Source organism: Heptranchias perlo, chromosome 37, assembly GCF_035084215.1.
Source record: "Heptranchias perlo isolate sHepPer1 chromosome 37, sHepPer1.hap1, whole genome shotgun sequence".
Lineage (NCBI taxonomy): Eukaryota > Metazoa > Chordata > Chondrichthyes > Hexanchiformes > Hexanchidae > Heptranchias > Heptranchias perlo.
Window position 1 is genome coordinate 8,964,124 of NC_090361.1, and position 12,580 is coordinate 8,976,703.

The window sequence follows — 12,580 nt, forward strand, 5'->3', positions numbered from 1 at the left end:
CTGGAGGTCAATTGAAAATTTCAAAACTGATAGATTTTTGTTAGGCTAGGGTAATGGAGTTGAACGGCAGAACAGGCTGGAGGGGCCGAATGGCCTACTCCTATGTTCCTAATTGCACAACTTGCTGTGGGGGGAGGATTAGAACCTCTGGGTTGTTAGTCCTGTACCATAACCACAGGCTCCCATACAAATACATCACCATCACCATCACCATCACCATCACCATCTCCCTTTGTGTCTCCTTATTTCCCCCTCCCTGGATGGGGAGCTCACCTTTTACCTGTCTCTGGCCGCCGGGGGAGGGAACTCGGTCTCCATGGTTACCCCTAGCAACCCGGCGCTGAGCATAGCCTATCAGGCGCCGCGTTGAATAGCGAGTGCAGGTTGGTCGCTGATTGGCTGGGTCTTGCAGCCATTGGCAGCGGCCGTTGTGGAGCCACTCGGTGAGAGGATTCAAGATGGGAGGAGTGAAGCTGGAGATATTCCGGGTAAATACCGGGCCCGGGGAGGGAGAGAAGGGGATATAAACACCGAGTTATAGAGGGGGGGAGAGAAGGGGATATAAACACCGGGTTATAGAGGGGAGGGAGAGAAGGGGATATAAACACCGGGTTATAGAGGGGGGGAGAGAAGGGGATATAAACACCGGGTTATAGAGGGGGGGGAGAGAAGGGGATATAAACACCGAGTTATAGAGGGGAGGGAGAGAAGGGGATATAAACACCGAGTTATAGAGGGGGGGAGAGAAGGGGATATAAACACCGGGTTATAGAGGGGGGGGAGAGAAGGGGATATAAACACCGAGTTATAGAGGGGAGGGAGAGAAGGGGATATAAACACCGAGTTATAGAGGGGGGGGAGAGAAGGGGATATAAACACCGGGTTATAGAGGGGGGGGAGAGAAGGGGATATAAACACCGAGTTATAGAGGGGAGGGAGAGAAGGGGATATAAACACCGGGTTATAGAGGGAGGGAGAGAAGGGGATATAAACACCGAGTTATAGAGGGGGGGGAGAGAAGGGGATATAAACACCGAGTTATAGAGGGGAGGGAGAGAAGGGGATATAAACACCGGGTTATAGAGGGGGGGGAGAGAAGGGGATATAAACACCGAGTTATAGAGGGGAGGGAGAGAAGGGGATATAAACACCGAGTTATAGAGGGGGGGGAGAGAAGGGGATATAAACACCGGGTTATAGAGGGGGGGAGAGAAGGGGATATAAACACCGAGTTATAGAGGGGAGGGAGAGAAGGGGATATAAACACCGAGTTATAGAGGGGAGGGAGAGAAGGGGATATAAACACTGAGTTATAGAGGGGAGGGAGAGAAGGGGATATAAACACCGGGTTATAGAGGGGGGGGGAGAGAAGGGGATATAAACACCGGGTTATAGAGGGGAGGGAGAGAAGGGGATATAAACACCGAGTTATAGAGGGGGGGGAGAGAAGGGGATATAAACACCGAGTTATAGAGGGGGGGGAGAGAAGGGGATATAAACACCGGGTTATAGAGGGGGGGAGAGAAGGGGATATAAACACCGAGTTATAGAGGGGGGGGAGAGAAGGGGATATAAACACCGGGTTATAGAGGGGAGGGAGAGAAGGGGATATAAACACCGAGTTATAGAGGGGGGGGAGAGAAGGGGATATAAACACCGGGTTATAGAGGGGGGGGAGAGAAGGGGATATAAACACCGAGTTATAGAGGGGAGGGAGAGAAGGGGATATAAACACCGAGTTATAGAGGGGGGGGAGAGAAGGGGATATAAACACCGGGTTATAGAGGGGGGGGAGAGAAGGGGATATAAACACCGGGTTATAGAGGGGAGGGAGAGAAGGGGATATAAACACCGGGTTATAGAGGGGAGGGAGAGAAGGGGATATAAACACCGAGTTATAGAGGGGAGGGAGAGAAGGGGATATAAACACCGAGTTATAGAGGGGAGGGAGAGAAGGGGATATAAACACCGAGTTATAGAGGGGGGGGGAGAGAAGGGGATATAAACACCGGGTTATAGAGGGGAGGGAGAGAAGGGGATATAAACACCGAGTTATAGAGGGGAGGGAGAGAAGGGGATATAAACACCGGGTTATAGAGGGGGAGGGAGAGAAGGGGATATAAACACCGGGTTATAGAGGGGGGGGGGAGAGAAGGGGATATAAACACCGAGTTATAGAGGGGGAGGGAGAGAAGGGGATATAAACACCGGGTTATAGAGGGGAGGGAGAGAAGGGGATATAAACACCGGGTTATAGAGGGGAGGGAGAGAAGGGGATATAAACACCGGGTTATAGAGGGGAGGGAGAGAAGGGGATATAAACACCGAGTTATAGAGGGGAGGGAGAGAAGGGGATATAAACACCGAGTTATAGAGGGGAGGGAGAGAAGGGGATATAAACACCGAGTTATAGAGGGGGAGGGAGAGAAGGGGATATAAACACCGAGTTATAGAGGGGAGGGAGAGAAGGGGATATAAACACCGAGTTATAGAGGGGGAGGGAGAGAAGGGGCAGAGAAAGAGAGAGAAATGAAACCAGACTCTCGGGAGGAAATTTTGGCTGCATTGATAAAGACTTAACATACTGGAATGTGTTTCCTACCCTCATATGACTAAAATGAAACACTTTATCTGTGGTGCATATTTTTTTCGTTCTTTCTTGCCTTCAGGATTAAGAGCAAGTTTAATTAAAGAGATGAACCAGTCTGGCTGAATAAGTACAGAAGCAGAAATGAAGCATGGTTTGCTATAATGAAATGAAAGGTGGTTTTAATACGCTCATGCCTGTTAAGTGCAAAGCTGTTCACATTGTTCAGTCCATAAGCATCTCTGGTAGCTGCATAGATGTTTGTGCCTTGCATCACAAACATGAACCTCAAAGGGGTGCAAAAATGTAACCCTGACCAGCAAAAATCCTTTGTATTTGATATTGTGTTGAGGATTAATAGCCTGCTGCAATCACAAGAGATACATATTTTGTTTCCAAGGTGAACTTGAATTAATCTATCATGAACTGTGAAACATTGAAGGAGTATTTAGGAGCAAATCAGACACTAGATTTTTTTTTGGGTGAACTTTTGCCACATGCTTGGTTTTGCTAGAATAAGTGACTATTCCTTTGCTTTCAGTCATATTTCTTTTTCATCTTTGCTTTTCCTCTTATCTTCTGTTTCTGATCATTTCTCTTGTGACTTTTTTCCATTTATTTGCTGCCCTCCAATGATATATGCATCCTGTTTTTTCATGTCTTCACTACACGCAGCCCCTGCTAGAGGTACATTGAATCATGTTGAGACAAATATCCATTGATCGAAAAAAAAACACCCAGGAATATTTTTGCATTCACTAGCAACTCACACTGTTAGGTGAGACTTTTGCAAGAACTTAATCTATTACTTGTTCTATGATGGAATCAGTTCCAACTTGAGTATATGTCATTTGTTTTCTTAAATAATTTCTTAATATCTGGCATAGGAATAAATTGATTTATATATAAAAAAAACTATTTCTACAATTGAAGAGAGAATATCTTACTCATAATTGCAATATAGCTGTGTAACAGTCAGCATTGGAATTGGCTTTAAAGTCTGGTACATAGGGCTGATTTCTGTCGTCTTGATTAAACTGATAAGCATTTTTGCATCTGGCTCAGAAGGAGGAAGGTTTGAGTCCCACACTGGGGCTTGAATGCATAATCTAGGCTGGCACTCCAGTGCAATATTGAGGAGGTAATATATTCTTGGAGTTGTCCTCTAGATGAGATGTCATTCTGTGGCCCCGTGTGCCTGTGCAGGTGGAGAACCCATAGCATTATTCAATGTCCAGGCTGACTTGTCCAAAAATAAAACTGATTACTTGGGCCTTTATCTCTGTTGCTCGTGGGACATTGCTGGTGCCAATCAGCTGCGTTTTCTATCTACACTGCCTTCAAAGTAATTAAGTGTTTGAGTCGATTCACTGATTAAAATGCTATATAACACAGGAATCGATTGCATTTATACAAATGTGGGCAATTCTTTTGGAGACAAAGCAGTCAAAATGTTTAATTCAGATTGCGCAGCAGATTATCTCTGATTTTGTTTTTTTCTTTTTGTCAGATGTTCCTTTACCTGTCATTCCCCGTGACAGTGTTTTGGGTCTCCAATCAAGCAGACTACTTTGAGGAATATGTGGTGAAAAGAAAGGTTAGTGAGTTACAGGCTGCATTTTATAGTTATTCACAAGATGAAATTGAAACATGTACAGGCATTGGTATTTGAGGCAATATGTTGAGGTTCAGCAAATCATGCCACACATGCAGGTTTATGTCAACGATTCCCCACACGAGAAAGATCAAAGGACGAGCCACCCTGGACCTTGTGTTTTTCCTGGTGGTCAGATGAAGAGCTGCACTGGCAGAATAGGACACTTGGTGTAGGACGCATGTTTACATCCATTGATCCCAATTTCTGGTCTCATTAGGGAGGCAAGGCAAGGAGTTTCTTGCCTACAAAGGAGGGAGGAACAATAAACCTTATGCCACAACTGAAAAAACACACAAAGTATCTGAGGAAAATCAGCAGATTCCTTTTAAATAGGGATACTGATGGTGAGATTCCCTTTCAAAAGTTAATTGTTTTTGTTAAGATTAGCCTTTTTTGTCATTGAATATTTGCTCTGGTGACATAATTGGAGAAACTGGTTGGGAATGGTAACTGAAACTTTACTGAGGGAGCAAAGCTTACATAATTGAACTGGCCTGGATTATTGGTTAGTTGTGCTGATATTGGTCCAGCCCCCGTTGCACTGTAACTCCTCTCACTTTGTTCCCACAATTACAGCAGGATGCACCATTAAGCAAGTTGTAAAAAAAAAGCAGAAGCAAATAGCAGTTAACATCGAGTTACATCTAAACTACAGCACAGAACTAGGCCATTCGACCCAACTGGTCTAGGCCAGCATGTATGCTCCACATGAGCCTCCTCCCTCCCTACTTCATCCAACCCTATCAGGATACCCTGCTATTCCTTTCTCCCTCATGTGCTTATCTAGCTTCCCCTTAAAGGCATCTGTGTTATTTGCCTGAACTACTTCTTGTGGTAGCGTGTTCCACATTCTAACCACTCTTTAGGTAAAGAAGTTTCTTCTGAACTCCCTATTAGATTTATTAGCAACTATTTTATATTTATGACCTCTAGTTTTGGACTCCCCCACAAGTGGAAACATGTTCTCTACGACTACCCTATCAAACCCTATCATTAACTTAAAGGCCTCGATCAGGTCACCCCTCAGCCTTCTCTTTTTCTAGAGGAAAGAGTCCCATCCTGTTCAGCCTTTCCTGATAAGGATATCCACTCAGTTCTGGTATCATGCTTGTGAATCATTTTTGCACTCTCTCCAATGCCTCTTTCTCCCTTTTATAATATGAAGACCAGAACTGTTCACAGTACTTCAAGTGTGGTCTAATCAAGGTTCTATACAAGTTTAAAATAACTTCTTTGCTTTCAATTCTATCCGTCTAGAAACAAACCCTATTGCTTGATTTGCCTTTTTTATGGCCTTATTAACCTGAGTTGGTACTTTTAGTGATTTGTGTTTTGGTACCTCTAGATCCCTTTGCTCCTCTGTCCCGTTTAGACTCTTATTATCCAAGCAGTATGTGGTCTCCTTATTCCTCCTACCAAAATGCACCACTTCTCACTTATCTATATTGAAATTTATTTTCCAATTACACGCCCATTCTGCAAGTTTATTAATGTCCTCTTGCATTTTGACGCATTCTTCCTTAGTATTAACTACACCCCCCAATTTGGTGTCGTCCGCAAATTTTGAAACCGCACTTCCGATTCCTGAATCCAAATCATTGCTGTAAATTGTGGACAACAATGGTCCCAGCACCTTTCCCTGTGGAACACCATTTCCCACCTATTGCCAGTCTGAGTAGCTACCCTCAACCCCTACTCTCTGTTTAGTAGCCAACTTGCTATCCATTCTGCTAACTGTCCCCTGACTCCACACGCCATGAGTCTAACAAAAGCAGTTGTTTTGTAAAGCAACAACACTATTCACACATTTACTGCAATCTGCGTGCGTTTAAAGGCGCTGGATGAAGCCTCTTCTGTGCTTCCTGGCCATCAAGTATAAAGTATTAACAGAGGCCTGGGAGAGGTCACTCATCCATAGAAAGTCCGTAGCCTGTGAAAAATGGAATGGAGGTATTTTTAAAGGGATAACAACCTACAAAAAAAACACACCAACCACTAATGCTTCATAGCACTGCCACCAAGGATAGCTGACCAGTTAGTTATATATTATATTTATTTATATATAGACTGGATCTGAGATTGAATAGGACATTAAAGCAAAGGGACATTTCTATCTGATGTGGTTTCAGCGCTTGGACACCATTTTTCACAGAACTAGTTTCCTTGCTCACAGATACAGTCCAAATTAAATAACACCTCATTCAAGCACCTGAATAAATGTTCTCACATCCGGTCAGAAAGTTTTAGGTTCATGCCCCACTCTAGTGCCTGTGCATATAAACTGTGCTGACATTCCAGTGCAGTCGAGGGCGAGTGCTGCACTGTTGGAAGTGCTATCCTTCCGATGAGATGTTAAACCCCATCTGTACGTTCCAGTGGTTCAGGTGAATGCTAAAGATCCTATGGCACTTGAAGACCAGGGCGTCCTCCTAATATCCTGGCCAACCTTCCTCTTTCAACTAATTCCACCAAAAAAAATTGGTTGTTCATCCAGTTGCTGTTTGTGTGATCATCTTGTATTCAAAATGGTTGCTGAACTTACTTATAACAGTGACTGCGCATCAAAATAATTAATTGTGTGTGAAGCAGTATGAGATATTTGAGAGATGTGATAAGGTGCTGTATTATGGCATCAACAACAACTTGCGTTTATATTTTGTTAATGCTCCTGTGAAGCGCCTTGGAATGTTTTACTACATTAAGGGTTCTATATAAATGCAAGTTGTTGTTGTTGTATATAGCGCCTTTAACATTGTAAAACATCCCAAGGTGCATCTCAGGAGTGTAATCAGACAAAAATTAACACTATGTTAAAGAAGGAGATATTAGGATAGCTGACCAAAAGCTTGGTCAAAGGGGTGGGTTTTAAGGAGCGTCTTAAAGGAGGAGAGAGGTGGGGAGGTTTAGGGAGGGAATTCCAGAGCTTGAGGCCTAAAGTTCATCTTTCTGCAAAAGGTAAGTAGCACAAATCTTCTACTCGCCTCTTTTAAGGTGCCCTCTAGTCACCCTCACAGTTCATAATTCCGCCCCCTCCCCTCCAGCCGGGCTTTGTCCTCTGTCCTCTCTGCCTTGTAAAGTAATGGGAGATTCTTCTTTGTGAGGGCTACTTTAAAATACAAGTTGTTATTTAATATAATTTTGCAATGTATTCTTGAGCACTATTTCTACGTTGTATTTTTCAGAGAGAGATCTATCCGCCAGAAGAGAAGATGCGTGTAAGTATTTGAGCTCCTTGTGTTAACACTAATTGATATAAATCATACAATTAATTGTATTCAGGTGGTGCTTATCAACTGGGGACTCTTGTATCCATTAAAAAAAGAGCTTATCTAGGGTGTGGGGTGGGAAATGTGGATCTCTGTGAATAAAGGCTTGGAAGCAACTGAAGACCAGGCTCTAGTATTCTATCCTTCACCACCGGGCTATCCAATTTATAACATATTGCATAAATGTTATGGGCCATACAATTGTCTGGTTATAATGAATAGTGAACATTTCAGTCCACTTTCTCCTGAGATACTTTTTGCATTTACATCACCAGTTGAACTTTTTGATTATACTTGCCATTTTGAATTAGAATCTCACATTGGTGCTTGACATTGACCTTTAGCAGCTGCAAAATTGATGGTCTTTTGTCATGGAATGGCTAGAGATTAATTTCTTTAAGTGCCCACAGTACGTTATGTCCTACAAATAGAAAATAAGATTGCTTTTAAGATCTACGCTGCTGGCGTTGCAGCTTATCTCCAACATCAATATGCCAGCTGAATTGAGCGGTCAGAAGTTGTTTTTTTTGCACCTACTTGCTCATTTTTTGCCGCCTTTCTTAGAGTCATTGTTCAGCAAACAAGATGGTGGACAGGCTAAAGGTGCCTCAAATTACCTCAGAATGGTTTCAGTTATTCTAAGATTGGAATTATCTATTCTTCCATTTGGTTGACATTCAGCCGAATTCGTTTCTCAAATGGACCTCTGACATCTCCAATACCAAAGTGGTCTCCCAGAAGCCCGGTTCCCTCTTTCATCACTTAATTTCTCCTTTCCCCAACAGCTTTTAATTCTCCATAAGACTGAAGTGTTAAAACCCTTGAATTCTAATTATCGTTTTCCCTTTTTAAATGTTTCCTCATAACTGGAAGTTGTTCTGTATGATTCAGAAATTGTACCTTCATAAACATCTGCCCTGGTGGAGATTGCATGATCTGGAGCCAAAAAGTACCCAGTTGCAGCATCTGTGCACTAGAAATTGTGTGGACTCGTATAGTGTTTTTAATCACCTCAATGTGGTAGAATATCAAAACAAAGTTCCAAGCTTTTACAGGCTAAAACATGTATTAATTTACAATTAAGGAAAACAATCACTGGAATATCAATATACTAACAGCACAATAATTATGACTAGTGTCCACCCAGGGTTAATTTACTCTTTATATCCCCAGCTCCTTAACGATCCTCCTGTATAATCTATTCCCCTTCGGACATGAGTTGTCATAAAAATAAAAGCAAATCTCACTTTTGCATGGTTTCCCTTCCCAGATTTCAGTTCATAAGTAAACTGCAGAATGCTTACTAGGTTCCTTTCTAATTCATCTAATGTACTTTGAAATTCTTTATTCAGCTAAAATGTAATGTTAATCCCAGGGAATAATCAATTTAGGAACATCCAGGGCTGAAAACGGCTATTTTGGCCCATCTCAGCGGCGCCAAAATTCAAAAACAGAATGCAGATTCCCTCAATTGATTGTTTCCCCAAATGCCTGTTCAAGTTGCTCTTAAAGTTACTGCTAACATTGGAACTTTATTTACTCCTACAGTTGAAGAGCCGTACAGATATCAATTTACTTATTAATAAATAAATACAATCTCCTATAAAAACTAATGCATACTCTTGTCTGCAAAGTTGACACCATTTCCCAGGTACCAGCTAATGTAGATGACCTATTGTCTGTCCTAGGAAAATAAATATGGCTGTTTGCATTGAAGCAGCCATTAGTATTTTGAAACCATTAGCTAACCTTATGATTGGAAGAAAGGTTGATTTCCCAGGGCAGGCTGGAGTCTGGATCCATCTTATGTTATCTTGCCAGTGCTGCCCTATCAAGAAGTCCATTCCACAGGTCTGTAACTGTGTATGTGAACAAGAATCTCCGGGTATCAGTCTTAAAATTGCCTTCCACTAGTTTGAACTGGTGTCCCCATGTTCCACGGTCACGGTTTAATTACATAGAATTACATCGAATTTTATAGCACAGAAACAGGCCATTCAGCCCATCAGGATGTGGAGATTTTCCTACAAAGCTGTTCCTGCTTAGTGTACATATTAAACGTTGCATAGAATTTACAGCATAGAAACGGGCCATTCGACCCAACTGTTCTATGCCAGTGTTTATCCTCCACACGAGCCTCCTCTCACCTTACTTCATCTCACCCTATCATCATATCCTTCTATTCCTTTCTCCTTAACATACTTATCTAGCTTCCCCTTAAGTGCATCACCACACGGACTGCAGCGGTTCAAGAAGGCGGCTAACCACCACCTTCTCAAGGGCCATTAGGGATGGGCAATAAATGCTGGCCTCGCCAGCGACGCCCACATCCCATGAACGAATAAAAAAAAATCTATGCTATTTGCCTCAACTACTCCGTGTAGTAGCGCGTGCCACGTCCTCACTGCTCTCTGAGTGAAGAAGTTTCTCCTGAATTTCTTATTGCATTTAATAGAGAGTATCTGATATTTATGGTCCCTTGTTTTGAACTCCCCCCACAAGTGGAAACATCTTCTCTGTGTCGACCCTGTGGATCCCTTTCATAATTTTAAAAACCTCCATCAGGTCAACTCTCAGTCTGAATACATTCTGTTGGCATAGTAACTTGGAGCAGTAACTCACAACACACTGTGTGGTGGTGGAAAGTATTTTGGAGCTATATAGTTCACTCATCCTATTTATCATTCACAAGTTTAATGTTAAACCTATATATTTGTGATTTTTTTAAAAATTGAGAATCCTAGATGAAGGGGCATGGCCAATAGTGCAGGATACCGTTAAAAGCGAGAAGAGATGGTAACTTGAAAAGTATTGATTACGTGACACCGAGCTTGGGATTCAAAAGCTTGTAGGCTGTTGGAGGAAAGGAAAACCAGTGCAAATGAGAAGATTTGAGTTTCTGGTAAAGAATCAGAACGGGAAATGGTGTAATGAGTCTTGATATCAAAACTGTGAAGATGCAGCGAGATGGACAGCATATTTGGAGCTCAGGAGAATGAGAACAAAAAAGTTGAAAGGTGAAATAATACTAAGATTAATAAAACAGAGACAAGAAAGGTTGGGACGTTGAGGCAAATTGGAGGTTCATGGGATGAAAAGTAGCCCCAGACATCAAGCTCTTGTATCTTCAGAATGATCCTAGAAGAGCCTCCTCACATAAGAGCACAAGAGTCAACTCTTGACTGGAGTGGGTCTTCAGACAGGTAAGAGTGATAGAAACACAACATCTTAACGTTGCTATCTTTGAAATGCATAAAGTGGAAGTTGGTCTAAACTTTCCTGACATTGGGCTCTTCCAATGACTGAAAAATGTAAATGTACCAAGTAGTTCATGGCAAGAGAAAGAGAGAGACAGATTTTACAAAGAAAACTTCAAGCTGCAGAAGAATGCTGTACATGTTACAAAGGTAATTTCCTGTCTAACCCCTCCCAACATTCGTTCATCATCACTGAAGAAAGAGCAGCAACTCGCAACCTTAGTTTGACATTGTTAGCCTTTAGTGAGTAAATTAGATTGCTTGTCCCTGAGATATTGCATTTTTGCTTTGAGGGATGCAGTGATCTTCAGCGCCTCATCAATATTTCATAAAACTATATAATTTGTGTTAGTCATTTTATCCACAAAGGGTAGTCCATTTTTTTTATATATCCACATGCATATCTCTTTCAAGTGTTCAACTTCAGAGCTGATTCTGATGCTGTTTTTTTCTGTTCACAGCGGAAAGAACTGGAAGACTTCAAGGAACGAATGAGGGTACAGCGAGAACAGAGACTACTGCGTGACCTGGAAACCCGGAAAACTCAGGAACAGTAATAGAGTTGATACTGCACAAGCTGCCTGCACTTATCATCAGATCCTCGATTAATCAAAGCTGTTGGAACTTTGTAAAACAATTTTTCTCTCTTCTCTGAGAAGCTTTATCAGTAGTTTGATTATTATATAAAAGTCAATTTTAGGTAATGACCTGATCTGCATAAGTTATTTTTTACATAATAAAATTAATGAGTAGTTATAAATGTGATACAGGAAACAATTGTTTTTAAGAATTTTACATATAACCTGCCCATCATGAAGCCCTCTTACTTTTGACCACATGTGCTTTTTGGAGTATGCATCGGTGCATTAGCTTCATTGACCCGCCAGTGCATCCAGTGGGGCTATTGCACATTTATGGGTTGAGGAAGTTCTTTGTGGTAACCAGGAGTTACTTGGGCTGGGGAAGCCTACGTTGACTGGTGGTTGTGCTAAGTTAGGCCATTGTCCTTTGCTGAGCTTCAGACAGAGTAGCTCTGTTAACTTATTTCTGTCTCCAGTATCAGTCTACATTTGCCTCCTGGAACAGTTTGATGTTGATGTATCATATAGACCTCCAAGTTGTCTGGTACTTCTATAGTTCCAAGTCAAGGCAGATCGGCATGTGTTCCATATGCTAGCTATGGGCTAGAATCCCTTTAGTTCAGTGAGTGTGATGCACCTTCTGGCCTCTTCCAGTGAGAATTGTTCTCATTTACATAGTCGTGGCAAAGAGTTTTTGAAAGAATTCACAAATCTAAAACCTTAAAAGTTTCTGAATACAGACAGGATTAGTGATTCTATTTAAAGGACGAATCTTGTGTGATGGGCTCTCAGTTGCTGGTTCATAGCAACTGTGGCTCACCTGCTCACTGCACAAAATTGCTGGAGTCCAAAAAGCTATTTGAAAGAGAGAAAGGAAAGGACCAAAGAAATAGCGCAGAACTATCCCGCAGAAATAGAAAGCTTTCCCAGGTGGCTCATTTGGTTAAAAGCTACTGGTAGCTGAGCTGTACAGACCAAAACACTTCGACACTAGCATGCACTGAGTTAGTTGATCTGAGCTTGGGTGACACTACGGAGAGAGAAAAATCATAATTGAATCATTTGCCATTACTCACTCTCTGCACACATGTGAAGAATGGCACTTGGGACAAGGTACCAGAGGGTGGGGCCATGGGACAGAGCTGGAGTCAAAGCCTTCAAGAGAACTGGAAGTGAGAACATTGACAACAAGGAGAAACAGGAAAGAAATGCAGAACATAAAGAACCAATCT

At 42.1% G+C, this 12,580-nt stretch overlaps 1 protein-coding gene across 1 annotated transcript; it reads left to right on the plus strand.

Annotated features, from left to right (window-relative positions):
• Positions 1–388: 388 nt before the first annotated feature.
• pet100 (PET100 cytochrome c oxidase chaperone) lies at positions 389–11,527 on the plus strand. Its single transcript, XM_067973079.1, has 4 exons — positions 389–488; positions 4,098–4,184; positions 7,427–7,459; positions 11,229–11,527. Exons 1-4 carry the CDS (start codon positions 459–461, stop codon positions 11,322–11,324), a joined length of 246 nt encoding a protein of 81 aa, XP_067829180.1. The 5' UTR covers positions 389–458; the 3' UTR covers positions 11,325–11,527.
• The last annotated feature ends 1,053 nt before the right edge of the window (positions 11,528–12,580 follow it).